At 39.8% G+C, this 24,112-nt stretch overlaps 1 protein-coding gene across 1 annotated transcript; it reads right to left on the bottom strand.

Moving 5' to 3' along the window:
* Window positions 1-464: 464 nt before the first annotated feature.
* Window positions 465-22,510, bottom strand: LOC110964303 (DNA-binding protein RFX7-like). Its single transcript, XM_022212994.2, has 9 exons — window positions 21,981-22,510; window positions 17,740-17,773; window positions 13,384-13,469; window positions 13,109-13,231; window positions 11,437-11,553; window positions 9,684-9,768; window positions 9,368-9,581; window positions 8,266-8,546; window positions 465-7,093 (listed from the first exon to the last, which is right to left on the bottom strand). The coding sequence occupies exons 1-9, from the start codon at window positions 22,181-22,183 to the stop codon at window positions 3,872-3,874; spliced, it is 4,365 nt and encodes a 1,454-aa protein (XP_022068686.1). The 5' UTR covers window positions 22,184-22,510; the 3' UTR covers window positions 465-3,871.
* Between the last annotated feature and the right edge of the window lie 1,602 nt (window positions 22,511-24,112).

Genomic DNA, 24,112 nt, shown 5'->3' with positions numbered 1-24,112 from the left:
GCAGTAGAATTACCTCATTACTGAATTTATTATCAAAATGGGGGCAGGCAAAGTGTGTGTGTGTGTGTGTGTGTGTGTGTGTGTGTGTGTGTGTGTGTGTGTGTGTGTGTGGTGTGTGTGTGTGTGTGTGTGTGTGTGTGTGTGTGTGTGTGTGTGTGTGTGTGTGTGTGTGTGTGTGTGTGTGTGTGTGTGTGTGTGTGTGTGTGTGTGTGTGTGTGTGTGTGTGTGTGTGTGTGTAAAATCTTAGGTTCTGTTCCTCCTAACAAACAGGGAATACAATGCAATATTTCATGTTGAAGACATTCTTCTCATTACACGTTCTAAACAACCTCCAGATGTTTGTAACAACTGAGATGGTTTTTATGTAACATTTCAGAAGTGAAGAAGCAAAACTTTTTCTGTGCAGGCAGCTCTGGAGTCTGAACTTTCCTAGTTTCATGCAGAATTAAAGAAACAAACACTGGTTTCGGTAATTACTTAAAAATGTTTATTAGTTTTAAAAAGTCTTTTAAAAACCAGTATGAACAAGCACTTCCCCTTATAAAAGCACTTGCTAAAATGCAAAAAACAAAAACAGTTACCCTGTACACAGAGCACAGCAACAAAAGCACAGTGGAGGGCAGCTCTATAGCTCTGAACTACTTACAAGAGGAAGGGTAAAGTCTTCATTTAACAAAACATCAGTGCTAACAAACACACACAGACACACAGGTAAGTTAAACATCACAACTGAGAGCAGATCAAAACTAAACACAAACAACGAAAGTTGCTAAATTCGACTCATTAGATAATTAGATGTTACAATGATACAATCTGCTTTTGCAGAAGTTTAAAGTACTGCCATCTGTATAAAACTGCCAGATTGAATGTACTGCAATAGATCCAGACACTATTACACCATAGACCTATGGATAGTCTTATTTTCACCTTTTAGAACATGTGCAAATATTTTTTGGTGCAATTTTCAGCCAAAATCAAGTTTTGAAAGGTTTTAAAAGACGAGCTGAATCCTAAGAATTGTTAAATTTTGTAATCATCATTTACCGAATATTAAAACAGGTCACTTGTGTATATATAAAAAGGTACTGTATATGATACGTGGTAATTCCCTATGACACTTAGAACGTATTCTACAAAACACCAGAACAGTGCAGGCCAGATTATTGTGAATACACAAGGTTATTTGTATTTCAGGGTTACATTTTCTGTACAAATGACACGCTGTAAATAAATAGCCGTAAAACAAAGAAACAAAAACAAAAAAAAGCACTGGACGACTGGTCACATCCTCAATCTGTACAACAAATAAAGTTAGTGTGACCAAGAACACGCACTCTGAGATCTACCGCTAACACAGAGAAACAGCTTGTCGATAAATTACAGTGTTTGCTTTTTTTGCATCCATAAAAACATTGTTGGGTTTACAAAATCATCAACAATAGTAAACAAAGAAATCCTCAATATTTTCCCCAACTGATTCAGAAGAAAAATCATTTCCAGTGCTGCAACTTTTGGATACATTTGTTATAGCTGTATGTCCACCAAGCAGGAGGTTAGTCGCTCTGATCGTAGTGCACGTTACTGAAGTTACATCTTTGGCATGGACATAAGGCTCAGAAACCAAAAGCCCTCAGAAGCACCTCTGAGTCAGTGGATGCACCGCTTCTTCACTCGCTGCTCAGCATCAGTGTAAAGGTACAAGTTCACATTTAGCTGCTATCCAGTTTGACTGACTCCTCAGCAGAGGCAGTAAAACTGTTCTTTTAACAATCAAACCAAACAGTGTATTTTTGCAAAGGATTACAGATTGTCAGTGCAGTATGATGAGACCAATATAAATGTTCCTGTCACTTTCATCTACTCATTTTCAGATGAAAAGGAGTAATTTGCACATAATGTAATAGATATATTTTCAGAGCACGTAGTACAATCATGTTTTCATTTTTAATTTGGTGATTCATAAGTCAAAAGTGCAAAAAAAATATCCCTATTTAAGGGTTTAGTTTAACCCTCTGAACCCCAGATTCACCAGCAGGGTTGAAAGGTATTTATTTGACAGAATGCTACTAATTATCAGGGCTGGAAACCATGAAGACAGAATCACTGTGTTTTTAGCTTTCCATTGGTGCTTGAACTATTCATTTGTAATGAATAATTCCACTGATTTATCCAATTCAAAGCATACAATTGTGATACTGCATTGAAATCAGTTTATTTTCCATGTCTCAATTAAAATTTCTCCCAAAGTAAATTCTTGCAGTGACCAGATTCTGTAGAAAACTAAACAGTTCTGTTTCTCAGTGCATCAGGCCATTACTGACTAGGATGCAACCATGAGCAGGTTGAGCTGCAGGCTGTGTTTACACAGAGGAGACCGGTACGGAAACTCATTTAAAATGGAAGTAGTGCAATATCTAATGCATGCATAGTCACCACTGACATCACCTCTGTGTACATGAAAAAATGTACATGTTGAGTTCAGGTTTTTGAAGACACTAACTGTGTCATACAACACATAAGACCTTTATAAGTTTTCTCACAGAAACCGTTAGGGGTTCAGAGGGTTACTTCTTAGGTAAACAACATAAATGTTTATCTTTATTCCTCCTATGTTTCAGTGGTTTGGCCTTTTCTTTTTTGCTGCTTGTTTCACGTTTGCAGTAGCATTTCAACAAGAAATACTATGCAACATTACTAACATTTAAATAGTGCGTAATTAAAGCTATTTTAGGGACAGAGGTGAACTTCTTGTCTTATTGTCTCATCATTTATCCACTTAGTGTATTGCATGTAAATTTTGCAAGTGATTTAAATTCAGTTGGGATTCTTTATAATCATGATCCATAACAGATTACTTTTTCAAACTTTTCTTTAGTTTGTTTTGTACAATTAAAGTAATGTGCATCAACAGGCTTAATTATAAAATTGACATCATCCATGTGAGCTCATCATATTTATCGGTTGATTCTGAGAGGCTCAAAGGCAGTGAGATCAAAACGTAATAATCGTTTGAAATGTGGGAATATAAACGTAGGAAATCAGTTTATACACACAGTACAGCACTTTCTTGTATGGAAATTTTATCAGCTATCTTTCATGTATTCCATCAAAGTGAACAATGAGTAAAGGACACAATGTTTATGATTAGATAAACAGCTAATACATGTATTATTGTAAATATAACCACATCCTGTTATATACTCCATGCCAACTCTTATATATTACTATCATCATATTAAATGGATTTACAGAGATGATTTTGGTTCTATGTTCTCGTCAGTACTCTCTAAATTGTACGCGTGTGTACTTTTACACATGTTAATGTGAAGTGAGGTTGATATCTAAGGAAAATTTAAGTTCCTCCAGGTTTTTCAGTCTTCACGGCACACTAATATTTCTCATAATCTATGTTAGTTCAGCAGTAAATAAAATGAGCTGTTATGCATCTTTAACTACACATCACCTGAAGCTGTCAGAAGCATTATTGTAAAAGGCTTATTAATAATAATCTTCCACTTTTATTTACACTGGTTTGATTTTTTTTTTTTTTTTTTTTCCAACAACTGACTGTTCAATGAAATATTAAACACAATGTAAGAAGAACAGGTTTAACTAAGGTTCTTTTTTGCTTTGTTTACTTGTTGGAAACGCTCTCCATCAAACAACATGAAGCGATGTTCTCTCATTAAAGGGAAATGACCAGCATTTTAATCGGTGTTGCAGCATTATCTCAGTTTAGCCTGGCACTTAAACTGGACAAACCTCATAGTGTCCAGTGTTGCATTATAAAGTGTAAATGCCTGAAAATAAATAAAACAAACAGCCACCACAGATTAACATGTTCAACATGACTTAAAAAACAGCTCTGTTCTCAGCCTATCAGCCCAACGGTTGGGTGATCTTTGCTCTCTAACCAGTCGAGTCCGCTTGAGTGCGCGGTCTCGCTGGTAATCTGCTCAAACAGTGGATCACTCACCAGCTCCTCTGCAGCAGTGTTCTGATATTGCCCTTGCTGCTGGTTGGGGTCAAACAGCAGGTTTGGGTCCAGTGCGTTAAGGTCATTGATGCTGCTGGACAGCTCCGATGTCATTCTGATTTCACAGGGGAAATCTGTGCCACCTGTTGAGAGCTCTGACACCTGCTCCAGGAGCTGACTGCCAGCAGAAAGGCTGCCGTCTGTCAGGAGGTCTTGACTGCTGCTGAAATCTAACTGCTGATGCTGCTGGAGCTCTTCTTGCTGCTGCTGTTGTGAGCCTAAAGCCAACATCATAGACTGGGCCTGGTGTTGCTGCTGCACTCCAGAGGCTGATTGTCCTTGGCTGTCTCCTGCTGAGAGGATCATTTGTTCATTAATAGCATTTTCTATGAGGTAATTGGGCCTCTGCATCTTGCATGTGCTGGTGGAGTCAGAGGCCATCAGGCCGAGGCGGCTGTCAGTGCAGGAGAAGTTGGCGCTGGACTCGAGGATCTGGGTGAGGTTCATACGTGCAGTGTAGGTGGAGGGAAGATTATTGATGCCAACACCTCGCATGGTGTCATCGTGGTCCCCGTCCAGCTTGTTCAGGAGGACATTGGTGATGTTGTTGCTGCTGCATTGTTGACCCGCTGTGGGGAGGACCTCAGTTTGCATCATGATGTTGAGCGGCACTGAGCGGCTCCTCTGAGCCATGCTGCTCACCCCAAGATTCGTCTGGCTGTTTGCGAAGATGTTCAACACCTCAGGCGTCACAGGAGAACTAAAGGGAGACACCACTGAACGAGGGACATTGGGAAGGGTTGTGTTTACTGCATTCACAGTCAGATTCCTCTGATGCACTGCAGGACTGACGCTGCGACATCGGAAAGTTGTAGCGGAGGTGTTGCTATTTTTGTTATCCAGAGGGGCAGGAACAGCAAAGCCCTCCTGCTTGGCCATGTTAGCTACCTGCTGCTGCACAGGCGAGATCGGGGTTAAGCGGCCGAAATGGTTGTCGTGGTGCCGTGCGTGAGGAATGGCGAAGGCGTGAGGTTTTTGAAAATGGTCGTCCATGAGGCCTTGATAGCTGGGCAGGATTCCCATTCCACTGTTGGACTTGTTTGCGCTCCCGCTGGTGCTGTTGTAGCTGTTGTTCATCCACTCCAGACGGGCTTTGTCTGGGTGGGTGGCCATCGGCCGCTGCATGGGCTTCACTGGACTGTTGGAGACAGTGGTGCCGTCATGGAAACCAGTGATGCTGGAGTTGATAGGTGTGAATGCAAACGGGTTCCTGCACTCGACTGGACTGGGAGGAACCGTGCTGCTGCAGTTGGAGTGTGGAGTACCGACTGGGGTGTGACGGCTGCTTCCCAGAGCGCTGTCCACTGGGGTGGTGGAGGCGATGTGGGAGCAGGGGCTCTCTCCGGTCAGGGTTTGGGCTCCTCCCATCATTTCAGCCGTGGGTGTGGGTGTCGGTGTTGGAGTCTGGACTGGGTTGTTGCTGCTGTTTGAAGCATGATAGAAAGCGGTCATGTTCTGATGGGTGGGCGTCATGTTGTCCGGCATCACCGGCTGTTGGCTTTGCAATGCAACACAGTCTCCAAACTCCTGCAGGTTGTTGAGTTTCATCTGCTCCTCCATCTGCACAAGTTCTTCCACGATGCTGTCCTGAGTCACATCATCATCAAAGGAGAAGTAGTCCATATCTGTCTGCATAGGGAGCTGACTGGATGATGAAGCTTGATTTAAAAACTCTAAGGTTTCAGAATTAGACGGAGCGTAGGTCTGCTGTACAGCTCCTTCCAGGTTCCCTGTGGTTGAGTTTGAACTCACACCTGAATGTTTCTGAAAACCAGAGTTACTGGGTATAGCATGCACGTTAGCCACCGTGTGCCCCTGCTGTTGCTGTATTAATGCATGACTTACTGAAGTGCTGCTTTCCATAACAGTGGAAGTGTTTTTCCTCTGCACTGAACTATGCGTTTTGGCAACAGAGTAAAAGCCACTGGCTCGGAAAGAAGAAGTGCAGAGTGCAGGGACTTGTGGGGACAAGACAGAGTTCATTTTCATCTCTACCTCTCTGGTGGCCGGTGCACTTTCAGGTCTAGTTGGAGCACCTGGCCTGGAGATGTTATCAACAGTGTTTCTGATGCCATATCCAGGAGCAGCAGTGCCCTCTGCTGGCTGCTGGGGCATAAAGACCCTTTTGACTGGAGAAAGGTCTGGACTGAGGCCTGAGCGTTTCCTGAGGTTCTTTGTGGACAAGAAACCTTGCTTTACTTGGCTGCCCTCCCCAAACGAAGACACTCCGCTGGTGTTTAGTAAAGAAACAGTGCTGGCATTCTGAGTCGGGGGAGTTAAGTGCAAAGTGCTTGTACTATCAGCGCTACTATTGCTTCTTTCAGCTGTTGCCACAGTGCTGGTGTTTGCAAAGGAATTTCCGTTGCATTTAGTGCTGGATGTTTCCTCCAGACCCAGGAAGCCTTTAGTTTGAGGTATGGGCACACTGGCAGCCCTCTGTACACCCCATCCCAATCTATTTGCCATCGCTCCTGGAGTCAGAACTTGACTGTCAGGATTTTGCATTTGACTGTTTTTATGTATAGCTTCAACTTCCATCTCAACATCAGTGCTGGGAGTGTTAGCAGTCTGCCCTGATCTGGCCACCGGGGCCAGGATGGGGACTGCAGAGGAACTCCTCATGCTTTGATTCGAGCTGATATCTTCTGTAACTGCACAGCTGATGCCTGCAGATGCTGGCCGTAGTGTGGAGTTTGTAAGGGATGTGGTGGTTTCACTGCTGTTGGGTGCAAGCGATATGGCTGTCATCTTGACCAGACTGACTGGGCTGACATGACATGTAGTCATCACAGTCTTGATGGGGCTGTTGGCGATGATCATGGTGGAGGGCGAGCGCAGAGCGATGGCAGTGGTGGCCGAAGGTTTGGGCAGGATTTGAGCGTAGCGCTGCCGAGCCATGCGTTCCCCCGCTGGGCTGGCTAGGATATTCTGGGGGGTTTTGGGGCTCTGTTTCACCGCCTGAACTGGCTGTGTCACCATCTGGAAGTTAATAGGCAGCACTTTGCTCTCCACTGTTCCCACTGGACTAGGAGACATCAGCTGTCTGCTCCTGTGGACCTGCAGAGAAAACAGAACAATCACAAAATGAAGCCACTGAATGACAGATGAAACTGTCACATTTTAGAAAATATGCTTTGTCATTTCTAGTTTTCCAGTTCCATATAAGCTGATGTACATCTCACGTAGACATGTACTCATGTTATTGCTATTTGATTGTATTTATTGTATGTGCCTCGGCCCAATCGAAATTGAATTGTCTTCCCCAGCAGGACAGAATGAATGAACAAGTATTACGTTTATTAAATAAACCCCATGATGTAATACTCAGTTTAAATTCTATAATTTAACTACCATGACCTTGGAGGCTACACAGTTTATTTACCATAAATAAATCTGTGAAACTTCAAGGGCATTAAATAAATTATATATACTATCATAAGCTATTCTCTTGTAGTGGGATGTAACTAAATGCATTTAATCAGTTTCTGCGCTTCAGAACAATTTCTATTATGTTTAATGTTGCATTTTTAATTCACTGAATCTTTCTGATAACTCTAAATTTCAGATTAAGACGTGACATGCAAAATGTGATCACTTCATTTATTCATATCTTTAAATATTTTAATTATTCAACATTACATGAAGCAGTTTACACTGTTTCCACCTCATCCTGCTGGAGCACCAATGTACTGATTATATGTTGAAGTCTCAGTGTTGCCTTTATAGATGAGCAACCTTGGTGTGTGTGCGTGTGCGTGCGTGTGTGCGCGCGTGTACTGGCTTCACTATTGCACAGAGAAACACTGATGTTTTTTTGTTTTTTTTTACATCCTCTGGTTAGAGAAAATGTCCAGCGATGGAATTTATTGTTTTGTTTTTTTTTTAATTTTTTCAGACTTACTACTGAAGATGAATTGTAGCTTTGAACACATTTTGTATTGGTCTGATTCTTTGTTATATGATGTACATTCAACATGTAGTGATTTATTCCAGTGACCTGCGACTTTAAAAGCAATGCAGCATTCAGACAGGAGTCACTGTTACTCAGTTATTAGGTGAAAAATTTAGGGTGTAAATTAGAATTTATTACATTTTAAGCATTAATAAAACTAAATCATGTAGCATTTTAACTCTAATTTCAACCACAGATGTTTTTTTTCTCTTGGCGGGGTGAATATAACACAGAGAACAAATCACACTCTGTGCTGTCATCTGTACTGTTATCTTACTGTGATGGGGCTCGGGACGGCGGCGACAACGATGCCGATGGTTGGCTGAGGTGACGGAGGGGTGGGGCTACCACAAGGCACGCTGTCGTCCGCCCTCTTGCTTTGAGCCTCTCCAGGTAATGGCGAGTGCAGCTTCTGCTCCTGCTGCTTCCTCTGAATCTTCCTCTGGAGCTGCTGCTTCGCATCGATAGACGGAGACGACAGTGTGGTCACGTGAGGCTGGAAGGAGTGAACGTCAGCAGCGGGGGCGAAGGCTGAGATGGTCTGTGGAGTTTTGACCTCTGAAGACAGAAAACAAAGACATTCATGTACACACCATAAGCTACTGCAATGACAGGATAATATGGGTGGTTTTCACTATGTGAATGTGTCTCCTCTTATCTCTGCCACATATCTTAGCTCAAAGTCTCAGAGAAGAATATTGCATTACTCACTCCTCAGCATTTATGTAGTTACAGTCAAGCCCAGAATTATTCATATCCTTAGCAAATATTGACTTAAAGCTACTTTTATTCAACAAACAAGTTTTTTTTTGATTGGAAACGACACAGGTGCTTCCCAAAAGACAAAAAGATGATGTACAAGAGGCATCATAGTGGAAAAAAATTTAAAAAATTAAAAAGTCTTTAAAAATTATTTCTCAGCTTTTATTTACCTTCTAAAGTAAATTTAAGTTAAAATTTGCCAGGGGTATGAATAATTTCAGGCTTGACTGTAATTTTGAGATTTAAATTTTACATAAAAATGATGGTTCGCTTGTAAAATACAAAACACTGCTAAAGTTTAAGCGTACAGTTCCTCTCACAAATAAAGCAGTGTCTAGTTTCACGCTCTTTCAAATGTCAAAATTCTTCCCCACCACACCAAAACAGGTAAAATATTCAATATTATCTTAAACTGAAAAACAAACACAGATGGACAGTTAGAGAAAAGTCTATAGATAGATATTTTACATGATTGTATTGATAAATTTACTGTAGTAATGACATGATAAAAGCAGTACAAACACAACTCGTCAGTGCAGTAACCCGCTGCTGCCACTAGATGTCTCTACTGACTTGTCTTTTTCATCCACATGGGGCTTGAAGCCAGAGTCACCTACCTGTTGCTGTTCCCGTCATGATAGTGAGAGCTGCCAAAGACTTGTTGCTGATGTAATGGCTGTCGATCAGGAAGCGAGCCAAGTCTTCCACGGCATCAAACTGGCGCTTCAGCACCTTCTGGGCCCACTCACACACCAGATCACAGGCGGCAAATCGCACCTCCTCCTTGATGCTGCTCAGCTGCCCCGGTGACTCCAGAGCATCACACTGGTGCTACACACAGCAGACATGGATAAATACGCACGCCACAGCACACGGCAGAATGCAAACAGAATATTGTGGAATAGTATGAAGGGAAGATGTAAATGTGCTTACTCCATCTGCTGTTTTAAGGAGGTCCAGAGTAGGCAGAGACGGCATGTGGACAAAGGGTCTTTTCCTTAGTCCACTATAGCAATATGTGAGTCAGTGTTAAAGATTAAAAAAAAAAACAAAACACATGGTTGCACAAATATGGATCATATAAGACCTGTAAGATTTGTGTAATTCATTTGTGTGTGTGTGTGTGTGTGTGTGTGTGTGTGTGTGTGTGTGTGTGTGTGTGTGTATATATATATATATATATTCTTAAATTTGTGCTGTCAGCATCCTTGTGTTTTTCTTATTTATATTGTAAATATTGTGTATATATCTTCATTTACAGTTGTGTTTTTCTAGCTTTTCTTACTCTCATTTTGTTCCTGTGACACTGCAGATTTCCCCTTGTGGGACTAATAAAGGATATTTTATTCGAATACCTATCAGTTCAATAGAAAACTAGAGAAAAATAATTGAATTATAAGACTGTATCATAACATCTAAGCACACTGTAGCATTTTATGGCCACTTTTTTTTTCAATTCCAAACACATCATATAAAAGTTAAAAGGACCATCTTTTAACTAACCTAATGCTATATGTTGTGAACTACTGTAAAAATAGATCAGTTTTTGGGAAAACTCCAATTTATCAGACTTTTATATGGTCTGAAATGACAGAATATGATCTATAAAACACATTGTTACAATTAGTACTAACATTTGGGGCTAGAAAATGCTTGTGGCTCCGGTTGTCTTTGGTTTTTTGGTAAATTCTAGATTGTGAGTCTGTACGCTGAGTGAAAAACACGTAAATATAACAATTCAGTGTGCAAACTAAAGAGGGGAAAGGTTTGTTCGTCAGTTTTAAGTGTTTAAGAACATTTTTTCTGATCTTTGAGTGAAAGTTTATGACACGAGCATGGCGATGGTAGGGACAGCATGCGTGCTGATATCTTTATTAAAATGAATTAGTGATTAATCGCCCTCGTGCATGAATAAACAGCAATAAAAGCCTAAATTTAAGCATGAGCTAAATGAAGAAGATACAGGAAAATAGAAATAGAAACAGCATATTGTTTTAGTTTAAGAACACCTCAAAATTCATGAATTATGATTTAGGAAGAGCTCATGCTTTCACCTGGTTCCTCTATAAACTACTACTTTAAAACTTGCATTTAATCTACAGTTAATCATTAGAAAGTAAATGCCTCATGGAATTAAATGAGAGCAGAGGAGTCAGTCTTTACACGAGTTTAAGCACTTTTCTCAGCTTTTGTGTTATTTTGATGTGTTGATGCAAAACCACTTCTTTTCCAGATTATTTTAATTTGTGCTCATGCTGGAAAGGCTGCATGAGTGACAGTGATTCATTGACTTCTCAGACACCAGCAGCCATCATGAGTTCAAGGCAAACTGCCCTCAACAGGCCAACATGTTGTTATTCTACCCTCTGACATGAAATCCAAGAGCCGCGACCCCGCCTCACACAGCGATAATATTACTACCCCGATGAAGGTCGTGAATATAAACAAAGTTGTGCACTTTGACGTCATGGGCTAAATAGAAAAACTAAAATCGCGAATGTGTCATGAAGGTCAAGATCACAGCAGCTCCCCCAAGGGTCTGTGTATTCTGCCTCTGCTTCGGAGGCAGAGGGGGACTTTATTTCATTTCACGTCTATATTTAGAGAGCTTATGAACTGCAGTAGCAGATGGTGTGCGACCAGAGACACAGGCCAGACTGGTACAATCCATTCCAGTGAAGGATATTTTGATTTTCCCCTCATGCCAAGCCGACGCGCCTTCATGTTGGGGAAGACATTTTTCATCATCTTTCCAAAGTCTGCTGCACTCAGTGGGTGGTAGTTCAGATTGTCACAAAAACTCCTGCAACACATCAAAAGAATGAATGAAATCAAAAACATACGGATCACCAGTTATCCCCCGACTCTGCTCTCTTGCTTTCAGCTTTCTATTGATTCCAGTAGAAAATGAGGCTTTGATAAACCCACATAACTCGACCCGCTCGCCTTCAAACAGCCAGAATGTGTCTGGCTAGTGAACATAGTTGAGCATTTAGCAGCTCTGGAGCCAGATATCATTCTCAGGAGTTCAAAAGCAGAGTTAAAAGAGTGTGAATATTGGACGTAAACTCATCAGCTCCTTTTTCTCTTGGCCCATTACCGCCAGCTGCAGATGTGTGGAACAGTGTGAAACCATTAGCAGGGCTGTGCGTCAGCCGCATGGTGCTACTAGAGGTCAAAAACTCAGCTGGGAACCTTTATGTCCTCATAGCATTCATGGTGCAAAAATCATCTATTTGTTCAAAAACTAACTGCTGAGTGTGAGTTCTCTGGAAGCTCAGGGACTAAAGTTTGACAGTGACTGTGACCAATGAGAAATGTGATGTTTTAGGGCACACAAGCGAAACATATCACGTGTCCTAAAAGCCTTTTCACCTGTTTGTCCCGAAGGCGCCAATATTTCTGGAGGCCGCTGTATTTCTGTTCTAGTAGAGTTAAAAAGACAGTTACATAACACTGTCAGAGCATTTCAATGGCTGTCTCAGACTTTCCATTCTAATATTACCGACACATGCTGCTCTGTGATTCTCATGCCTGCAGCATCTATTTATACTGACGCTTTAGCCGGCACTAATTTAGAGGAGAAAGAAGCTCGAACACTAGGAGCTGTTGTCTATAAAGAAGGGGAAACTTTAGAAAACTTGTAAAAAAAAAAGCTGTTTGATTTAGTCTGTGCGTGACTATGTATTACGTTTTTGGATGTATTTAACCCTCCTGTTGTCCTCATTAACAGACACCAAAAAATAGCTTCCTTGTCTGAAAAAAAATCCCAAAAATCAGCAAAAAACTTTCCCCAAATTTCTGAAAATTTGCAAAACCTTTGGGAAGAAAATTCCAATAATTCTTTAAAAATTGCCCTTAAAAGTTTAATTTTAAAAAATCCCACAAATTTGGCAAGAAAATTCTTGTAAATATTTTCAAAAAATGAGTAAAAATCTTCAAAAAAATCCTAAAAATATCTAAAGTGACTACATATATATCAGTAAAACTTCTAATATTTTCTTTAAGAACATTCACATAAAAATCAACCAAAATACAGCGAAATTTGCTGGATTTTGGTTGATTTTTATGTGAATGTTCTTAAAGAAACATTTTTATCATTTCTTTTTTCCGTCAAAAAATGTTCAAATATTTCCCAAAAATGTTGAAAATGTGGACATCAGAAGTTTCACGGTGAAAACATATATTTTTTTCCACATTTTCAAACTTTAAAACGGGTCAATTTTTACCCGCAGTACGACTCGAGGATTAATGAAGACACAAGTCTGAGCTTTAGTTTCAACAAATACAGTGATTCAAATTGAAGAAAAGAGAATATTTGTGAATTTCCTGAAGCCCTTCTTGCTGTTTATACCTACTTGTATTCATCGTAGACCTCCTGCTTGGGAAGAGAGGTCTCTGGATATTCCTCTAAATGATTGCGGATCCAGTTGAACGCATGCATCTGCTGTGTGCGGCTCGACGACAAGGCGCTCTGGTCACTGAGAAAAGACGTGGATCGTCGATTTATTCTTATCAAAGCTAATCAAAGCTCAGTTGAAGTAGTCACTATCATTCACAGAGCAAAATGGTTTAATTACTGGAGTGCATTCCAGTTTCATATGTATTTCTTTCTAATAAAATGCATCCTTACCTTTTATCAGCGCTGCTGCTGGGACCAGAAGGCAACTTCAGGTAGAGGTAGAGCTTTTCGATATCGGAGAATTTCTCAACATCTTGCTGCAGAAACAAAAAGACAAAACACAAGCGGTTTTAATATTTTGCCTTCCTGAACAGCAACACAAAGCAACGTCCTGTCTGGATTTAAAAGCAGAGGGAGTTCATTCACACCTGCACAGTAACTCACACTGAAAGCAGGGGGTGAACGCTGGATAGTTATGTTAGGTATTAATAAAATGTGAGTTTCAGACAATTTTTTATTTTTATACAGAGTTCAACAGTTTACCTGCCTTTTAAGACTATGACTGATATAATTTTATTTTTCTGATTAATCTGCAGATTATTTTCTCAATTGTTTAATTGACTATTTCATCTAAATATGTCAGAAAATAGTGAACCCTTGCCCTTTGCAATGTCATAAAACCCAAACTGACGTGTAAAAATTCCTTTTGTCCGACCCACGGCCCAAAACCAAAAGATATAAAAATATTATGTGGCACAAACAAAAAAAACAGTTGTTGAAATCTTTTTAAAATAATAATTATTAGATTATTTTTCTGTTAACTGTTAATCAACTAAGAATTTCTACAGTATCAAACAGTAAAAGACTACATTTCAGCAAGCTTATTCTCAGAACATGACAAAAATGTGAAAAACCTACTAAAGAAGAGGAATGTTCACTTTATCAGGATGGTTCACCGGATGCGTGTTTAACGAAACATTTCATGAAAGCTCTGTCTTTAAGGCTGTTTTAGAGTACTGCTGCATATATGAAAAACAGTTGTGGCAAAAGAGGAAACTATGCTAAATCTGTAATAATGTGGGCACCAGTAGTTTGCATGGATTGTGTTAGGTCTCCTGTTGTGCTTCATGCATTGTGGTCATTTTTTAAAAAACTATCCATATTACACAAGTACAGTGCTAAATCAGCAAAGAGCTCTTTAATTAGGCTGTAAAGAAACTACAGCAATATCTGACAACAGCAGACTGTCCTTAAAAAAGTGAAAACTAAAGGAGACGAGTGAGTGAGTCCATCATGACATCTCTGAATGGATTAAAGGCTTCTGAGGTTTCATACCACTAGATGAGACTAGTTCATCAGTTCCAGCTTAAAGGTAACAGAGATAAACAGAAAGACTCTCTAAAAACAAGAAAATACATTTAATCTCAGCTTCAGTTGGCCAGATGTTGGAGAATCTAAAGTCAGCTGGAAAAAGGTTTGATGGTCTAATGAGACTGTCGCTTATTTCTAACTTTAAGACAAGAAGTGCAGATGTAGGAAGCATGAACACTTGTGTATGCTGCTTGGACCAAAAAAAGTTGCACACTCTAATATTTTGTTGGACTGCATTTAGCACTCATTCACGGTGGCATCGTTTCGATAAGCTTCTGCAATGTCACAGCATTTATTTCTGTCCAGAGTTGCAGTAATTTTCTACTGAAATCTTATATTGATGATGGGAGAGTCGGACAAAGTTTTCTCCAGAAAATCCCAAAGATTCTTAGCGGGCCTGAGGTCTGGACTCTGTGGAGGACAATCCATGTGTGAAAATGATGTCCATGCTCCCTGAACCACTCATTTAGAATGTGAGCCCCATGAATCTTGGAATTGTCATCTTGGAACGTGTCTGTACCATCAGGGAAGAAAAACTCCATTGATGTAAAGATCTGGTCATTCAGTGTATTCAGGTAGTCAGCTGACCTCATTCTCTGGGAACATAATGTTGGTGAACCTGACCAACCCCAGATCATAACCCTAACCCCTACAGGCTTGTAGGCACTAGCCATGATCAGTGCATCACTTCATCCACCCCTCTTCTTACCCTGATGCACCCCTCACTATGAAACAGGATACATCTGGACTCATCAGACCACATTTGTTCCTCGAAGATGATGGTTCTCCACTATCCTTCGGGTTTTAATGATGTGTTGGACAGTTCTTAACCTGATTTTAGTAGTTGATGCAGGCCAATAATTTGACCCTTCTGAGACAGATTAACATCCTTTCCATGACCACAGGATATGTCTTCTGACATGGCTGTTTAAGAAATGAGAAGCTCCTCACTGTATCAGCTAGGGTTAAATAAGTTGCTGCAGCTGAAACGTATTCATCACTGCAGTAATTATTCAAATGAAGGCTCTCACGTATTTGTTTAGTTAAATTTGTTATTGCTCTCTGGCCTTTTTAGTGTGACTCACTTCCTGCTCTGATGACTTGGACTGTCAGTGTCTGTATGTTACTGTGCCACCACCATAGATCTCCTTTTCCTACTTTAACTCACTTTGAAGCAGCACATCACCAGATTTCAGTCACTGCTCTTGGTTGATTTGAAGCCGGTTTGCTCATTTCCTGCACCTTCATGAACTATAAGGAAGACATTTCATGATGCAGCTGGTTTGTAATCTGAGGCAGCGCTATGAATTTGTTTGTTGTTGTGGCCATAGTGATTGTATCATGTAACGTGTAATTAACAATTGCACTACAGGTCTGCCAAGATGCGTCACCATTACATAGTGGTCCAAAGGATTTCACTTAGAACTTATTTGCAACAATTAAATTCAAAGGAATAGTTTAAACTTTTAATAAATATGATTATATACGAGCTGTGTGATGCCCAGATCCATAACTTTCCACATGTGGCTCTTTTCCACACTCTGCTATATTTGTGCAGTGTTTGTATTTCTGCCAGAGCATCTCACATCTCTGAACCATCAAAGTTGCAAATGAATATCTGCAGCTATGGTTTTTGATTAAATACATTTTCAGTGACGGTGGGATGAACCTCCAGACAGTCTTATCTTTCAGTCTTTACTTACACTAGAACATAGAGATCCCATATTAGCCACTGTAAGTCTCACAATTTGGCAGAAAGTGCTTTTGAACTTTCAGTTGCACAGATTTTTCATTATAAAATGTCTGTAGCACTTGGTTTTAGTCCAAAAAGGCTGCTTTAGTGTCTGTAGCTTTAATTCCAACTGAACTGCTGCTGTACACGCCCCCTTCAGGAAGAAGACCACCTCTGTACTTGTCACTACCCGATCCGTCCCAGAAACCTGATTTGTACTGTGCATGTGTGGAAAGTACGTCACTTCCTCTACTCGTATTTCAATGCATTTTACGGTATTTTAACCTTTAACCCGAAAAAAAATAGAATTTTCTGTCAATTACTTAATGATTCAAGAATTATAGGGTTAAGCTAGTAGTAGGAACCTTTAGTAGTGAAACTGGGCGCCATCCTCCTCACTCTACGGCGATCTGCTTCTGTCAGAGGAAGCACTCCGTTAAACTGTGGTCAAGTGAGCCGCCTGCACTCTGGGCGTTGCGCGGCTATTCCGCGTAATACGGTAATGTTATCACAGGCGCTGAGCAGCCAGGCTGAGAGACATCCGCTGCAAATACATGCTGTTATTCTACAGTAAAATCAGGAGATATTGTGCATCGTGGTAGCTGGGATGACCCCTGACAAGGCCACAGTGAGAGATCTTTGTCACCGCCTAAGAATTTGGAGATACTGAAAGTCAAAATCTGAATAACAGCATGTATTTGCAGCGGACGACTCTCAGCCTGGCTGTTCAGCACCTGTGATAGCATTACTGTATTACGCGGAATAGCCGCGCAACGCCCAGAGTGTGGGCAGCTCACTTGACCACAGTTCCGTTAAGGAGAAAAGTTTGTAGCTGCTTGTAAACTGTAGCATCCATGTCACTTTCCGTTTATATATATATATATATATATATATGTGTGTGTGTTCCAAAAGAGTGAACTCGCTGGTGGTGCTAAAGCTGTTGAGCAAGAGTCGAAGCTGTCGCAAATCGCTAGGGGCTGAGGCAAAGAATTGCTGAGCTGTCGCAAAGATGGCTAGTAGCGCAGTACAAATCAGGTTTCCGGGACGGATCGGGTAGTGACAGTACCTCTGTCTACAACTCCCACAGGGGGAGGGCCCAATGGTGGGCGGGGCCTATCCTATAGTGACATCACAACAGGCTGCAAACCTGAGCAGCTCCTCTCGAGACGCTTTCTGATCTATGGAGAAAGGAATGAAAGGAGAGGGTGGGCTTCTAAAAATTGTAGATGTGACAAACTGAGCAGATCTGTCCAGGCTCAGATGCGACCTCTATAGGTTAATCTAAAAAGTATCCACGGAAAGATATGCTGCTATTTTTAAAAGAATCTCAATGGAAATAAACCATCAGAAAATAATACTTTTTCAGCTCAACATGCTGGAACCACCAACATATTATTGATAATGCTCTATCAAGTAGCAGTTAAATAAAGTAAGCTAAAATCAGGTTGCAATTTTTACATCAGAAACATCTCAAGAATACTCACCAGAATGTTTTCCACTTTTGATTGAACAGATTTGCTGCAAAATAGAGACAAAGTATAAATTAGTATAACGCCGGTGTAACATGAGCGCTTGTGTCTAAAGTGTATTTATTTATAAAGCAGAGGAATGTTTGGTATGAGACGACCCTCCCTTCAGCATCTCTCAGGTCATGTATCCCACCACCAGGAACACATGTTGTCATATGTAAAAGGAGAGCGAGACAGACACTGTACAAACATTGTTTGGGATCTGAGACGTTTTACGCTTCAGAAACCACTAATTCTTTTACAGTTACTGAGGAAATCTGTTTCATCTTTAATCTCAAAGAAGGAGTCTGATAAAAAAACAATAGATTTTTACCCTTTAATCAAGTTTTTAGCCATTATCTTAAATAACATTTTCAGAAAAATATACTTGGAAAAACTGTCAAACCATGACGATTAAATCAGTATGACGCAGTTTATATAACACCCAACCACCATAAATAGGTTAATCAGGACAAAAGTGTGTTTTTCAGATTTTTTTTTTCTCTTGAAAAAAGACATTTCCCGATTCCTGCACAGTTTTTAATGGAAATATGCAGTAATATGTCTAACAATACTGAAATTTTTGCAAGTAATTCTTAAAAAGAATATAGTTTTTCCCAGTTAAATGCACATACTGTTGTACTGGTAATGGAAAAATGTTGCAATATTTAACAAGTAACATGGAAATTTCTGCATTTATTACATGTTAAAAAATACAGTTTGTTAGTTTTGTGTAAGTAACAGACATATGCTTTAATATTTATTCATATATTTAATGTAAATACATTACCTGTTGTGCTGATAATAGAAAAAAGGCTGTAATATTTATAATAAATTAGACAAATTTTATTTTAGATCGGATTTTCATGTAAATTTTCTAATTTTAAAGGTTAAATTTTTTTTTAAAGTAAAATATTGAATGAAGCATTTTTTTTTAACCTAAAATCAACAATATCAGTACATTTCTTTCTCAATTTTGTGGTAGCATTCTGGCAACCACAGCTGCCAGAATTTTACCATGAAAAAACAATTTTTTTACAGTAATATTGTTTAACCCTCCTGTCGTCTTGCGGGTCAAAACTGACCCGTTTTAAAGTTTGAAAATGTGGAAAAAAATATATATTTTCACAGTGAAACTTCTGATGTCCACATTTCAACATTTTTGGGAAATCTTTGAACATTTTTTGGTGGAATAAAAAGAAGTGTTAAAAAATTTTTTCTTAAGAACATTCACAAAAAATTTTTTTATCAGATTTTTATGTGAATGTTCCTAAGAGAATATTAGTTTTACTGATATACATGTAATCACTTTAGATATTTTTAGGATTTTTTTCTGACGATTTTTTTCTCATTTTTTGAAAATATTAACAAGGATTTTCTTGCCGAATTTGGGGGATTTTTCTTTTTTTAAATAAAACTTTTAAGGGAAAATTTTTAAGGAATTATTGGAATTTTCTACCTGAAGGTTTTGCAAATTTTCTGAAATTTGGGGAATTTTTTTTGGCCGAATTTTTGGATTTTTTTCAGACAAGGAGATAATATTGTTAGTGCTCGTAAATGAGGACAACAGGAGGGTTAAAAGGGTAACCATGTGTATTATGCTGCTCCTTGATATCACTTACATACTTATACTGATTGTACAGTAAAAACTGAGCAGCACATAGATCTGGGAAATAGTGCAGAGAAAATTAACATCCCAAAACTGATGTTCCTCTTCAGCTGCTCCTATGTAGTCAAACCATACATGAGTCTCTAGGTTTCATCTGTAATCCACAGACAGCTCAGGTTGTTGTTGACTGCTGTGAGACAGAAGGTAAATCACATTTAAAGACTCTTACTTGATGACACCGGGCAGGTCGGAGTCAGGAGACGCTCTAAGCCACGACAAGAACAGTTCACTTTAATTCACTGTTACTAGGGGGTCAAGGATTTCTCGGTGCAGAGAGTCCGTCATTAAGCCGTTAGCAGGGCCGATTTGGCAGGTAAACTGAGTGACACCTGACGCAATTTTTTGCAATAACTCGGACCGGAAAATAAAGAACTGATGCAAGACGCCCTTCACATCACACTGCAAATGTGCGCAGGTGTAACTGAGCAGGGAAGTGTTACTGTAAGCTCCTCTGAACAGACAGACTGATGCTGTGCTGCTCACGAACCTACTGACCCAGACTACAACCGTCTCATTCTACCAGCGGCAGGTCACTGAGGTGAGGTGCACATCAATGTTGACACTCTAATCTTATTTACGGGTTAAAAATGTATGGACAAATATTCAATATCCCAATATGTTATTGACAAACCTACAGCAGCACTCCGAGATGTTTCTGTTGAGGTATTTCCTGCAGACGTTTGAACTCTGAACTGCTTTCCGGTGCCTCAGCCCTTTGACATTTTATGGCCGTTTGATATTTACGTGATGGTCCCGATGTTCATTCGTAAATAAAAGGTCAGAGCATGGCCTTAAGTAACTGTAACCACACGTAATGTTCACCAGCAGCAGTCAAGGAAATTAGCTTAAGCCTAACACTTGCCTCTCAGTCGACCCAAGCAGGCAGAGACTCAGCGGTTCAGAATAATCGGCAGAAACAAGCGCTGCATTGTGAGGAGCTCCTAATCTGACTGCAGGCAGCACTTTGTACTGCTCTGTGCAATCACCGAATCAGTTAGGTTTCAACATATTCCACTATCATGTCAATAGCTTTGACTTTTGTATGGATAAAGTCACTGCTGTTTGGTTTCTTTTCAATGCAAATCAATTAGCGCTAAAACTACATGTTGATTAAGAATTCATATCATAATAAACTGAATACTTTTTGTCTTATTGTATTGCTTAAAAAATGCCTGAGCTCAGTGAGATCTGTCAAGGAAACTGATCCCAAAATGATTCAGCTATATCATAACAATTTGTGGAATTTATGTTCGCTGACATTAATATTGCAGCAGTCAACATTTGCTGCGTTTGCTGCGTCAGTTCAGCCTGAATATAGACGGCGGCTACTGTAAGAATGCCTTCGACCAATCAGCAAACACGCAAGAGATGAGGAGGCAGGTGTGAGGCAAAGTGAACGTTACAAGTAAAAACCCAGCAGTGAAAATGTAAAGCAATTGTATTATTATTTCATACGTCGTGAGATCAGTAATGCTGAAAAATGAGCAGCATTTTCATATTGAAGCTGTCTAAACATGGATTGTTGGATGGTTTAAAGTGTTGCCATAAAGCGTGACCTTTTAGACTGTAAAAAAGCATCACTGGAGTCCACCAGGTCAACATCTGATCCTAAAAATAAAACTACACCGACACCTGTTATACAGCTATTTAACCCGAGATGAAAAGAAGATTTACAGTCTTCATCGACAGAAGGACCTTTATATCAACACACAAAATCTTAACAGTCTGAACACAACACCACCTGAAGGCATCATAAGATGAAGTGTTCCAGCTTTAAAACTGCATATAAATAAACATGTGCAGCTTATGACAGTGGTGGAATGTAACTAAGTACTCCAGTACATTTACTTCTGAGCACATATTACTGCATTTCTGTGGAATTTTTTTACTCCATAACATTGGCCTGACTGTTTTCCTCAATATACTTGTGTCTTAAAAATTAAATATCTGAATGCAGAACTTCAACTTGTAGCAGAGCACTTTTACTACTAATGACATAAATCTGAAAAGGTTTACTCAAGTACTTCATAAGGTACTTGGTCTTTACTTGAATATTTAATTTTTCTGTCACTAAATCAGGGAGGGAAACATACTGTTTTAAATTCCACAAGCTCTCCTTAACAGTTGCAGCCAATTTACAGGTTGTTTTTCATACCTGCAGGTTACATTATACAATATGACGTGTTCTTGTGTACTATATCAATAATAACAACCACATGAGCAGCAAGCATGAAGATTCAGCAAAAAAAATGGACAAAACAAATACCAACGTAATACATAATGCCAATTTTCTGCACATTGTAATTACATGTTGCAGATAATATGCATTTGCCTGCAGGACTTTTACTTGTAATAGAATATTCTTGCATTGTGTCACTGCTAGTTCCCTTCACCCTCTGGTCATTAAGAATAAATGGGAAAGAGAAGATGATCAAATTGTCCCCAAACCTAAGGTCAAGCCAAAATAAACTTCGTGAATCTGGCACTAGGTGATGATTTCCGCTCCAGCACAAACACCATGCACAGCAGTGAGTGAACATCTCCTCACCAGATGGAGTTCTTGATCCTGAGCTGCAGAGCCCCGGCCTCAGCGCCCTGCAGCCCGGGCAGCAGGCCGGGAAGACTCCCCGCCCCGCGGTCCGGCTGCAGCTGCTGGGGGTCCTCCTCGGCCATCGCGGCGGGCCTCGGGACGGGACTGGACTGGACGGGTGGGGCGGACGGGTGCAGTCGCCCGGCAGAGTTAAACGACATGGACCGGAGGACGTAGCGATGCTAACGGGACAGCAGCGCGCCCTGTTGTTGTTGTTGTTGTTGTTGCTGCCACCCAGTCCTCCTCCGACATCGCTCACTCCGAGTCCGGCTGTCGGTCACCTAAAGCGGCGGCGCGGCGGAGCTACGTGCCGCTGTCCGACACGGCGGGATGCATGGACATAAATACCGGCGAGAGTAAACGGCGAGGCTGGCAGCTGCAAAACAACTAGCAGGTCCCTCCGGTGTGCTCTGCCCCGCACGTTCTGGGATTTCTGTGCATGTGCATGGTGAGTAGTAGCTGCTGGGCACACGCATGCGCACTGGGCCGCCCAGCATTAAAAACAAGATGTAAGCAGAAGACAGCAGACTGTGATGAACACTGGGGGTTTAATATGGATGTGTCTGTTTTAGATGCACGCTGCTGACATGAACCCAGCACTAAAAGAGACATTATTGTTGTTATTATTATTACTCACTATTTTATTACTCACTATTGCTGTTAGGCACTATTACTTTTTTAACCAGTGTAGTTTGCAAATCTCCATACTCTCACTCCTAGATAACTGCGAGGAAGCTGACAGGAGTTTAATTAACTTACTCTGTACAGCTCAGCACAGAGGACAAAGAGCATTCAATTAGATGAAAAATTACATAAATCTGAAAAAAATACCAATAAGAATACAAATAAACAAGGTCCTCTCTCTCTCTGTACTCTCAGCCTAAAGGAAACAAACCAAACAATGCATTTTATATCTAATAAGATATATAAACATTGACACATTGATCCACCTTACAGCATTAATCTTGATAGACCATACGCTCTTACCTAAACCTGGCTCTTTTTTTCTGTAAAAAACAGTCTTATGTCCATGATGAGGCTGTCTGTCTGTCTGTACACTCACAATAGGAGTTATAATGTTAATGGGCGTCCAGTCAGTTAGCTAGTCAGTATAAAGTGACCTTAAACTGTGCAGTTTAAGAAAAACGTGCATTCATTTTTTCCGAATCACGTTATCTATCAGTTTGTTATGTCGTTCACATGGAATTAGCAATAGTTTAAAGCCATTATTAATAGATTGATAAATGGACAAGAAAAAAATTAGTTGTTTCAGATAAGGAACTTTTCAAACTTCATTTATAGGGCACTTTTCATACAGTTAAAAATGCAACGCAATTGCTTTACATTAAAATATTAACCCCCCCCCCCCCACACACACACACACACACACACACACACATTCACCACTGATGACTTTTTTCCTCTTATGTTTGTTAATGGACATATTTCAACAAAATTAGATGTACATGTACTGAAATCATCTGTGTCATTGTTCTGACATTAATATTTTCTTTTTTTACTTCAGATTCTATGAGCATACAATATTGTTTTTTACTTCAAATTCTACCAGTACACAACACATTTTCATCACATACATGTGTTTGAACTCAATATCCAGGTTGGTTTTACACACATGAATATTACTCTCAGTTCAGTATTAGTTAATACATGCAAATCAAGCATTCTCTTCATGATATTTCCTTAATGTTGATGATTTTTAGAACGATCTTATCTTATGATGTTATTACTAGTGGCAGCTGATGTGTTGAATTGATCAACAATTCAACTCGGGTCAATTCGGGTTCTGTAAAGCATCTTGAGACAATTTGACTGTAACTGCTGCTATATAAATAAAATTGAATTGAATCAGTATATTATGTGTGATTTGTTATTACGATATAAAGTAAGTTTAGTTTATTCCCTTAAAAATACTTAAACTGTGCAACATGTTTAATTTAATAATTTTGTATAGCCATTCACCTTTCAATTAATTACCCCAATACAATGCAATTAACAATAGCTTTAAAAAATATATTAAAAGGCCAATTAGTGGATAAGGTCTAAAAATTTTTTAAGGTAGTCACATTCAC

This window comes from Acanthochromis polyacanthus, chromosome 2, assembly GCF_021347895.1.
Source record: "Acanthochromis polyacanthus isolate Apoly-LR-REF ecotype Palm Island chromosome 2, KAUST_Apoly_ChrSc, whole genome shotgun sequence".
Lineage (NCBI taxonomy): Eukaryota > Metazoa > Chordata > Actinopteri > Pomacentridae > Acanthochromis > Acanthochromis polyacanthus.
This window is presented reverse-complemented; position numbering and strand designations above follow the sequence as displayed.

Bases quoted from the DNA above. Each gene is read 5' to 3' on its own strand.
- LOC110964303 (XM_022212994.2), bottom strand. From the start codon at position 22,183: ATGTCGTTTAACTCTGCCGGGCGACTGCACCCGTCCGCCCCACCCGTC. The intron at 11,554-13,108 runs GTAGGTATAAAC...GATGTGTTGCAG, and splicing joins GAGGTCTACGATGAATACAA to GAGTTTTTGTGACAATCTGA. The intron at 9,582-9,683 runs GTAAGCACATTT...TGCTGTGTGTAG, and splicing joins TCCTTAAAACAGCAGATGGA to CACCAGTGTGATGCTCTGGA.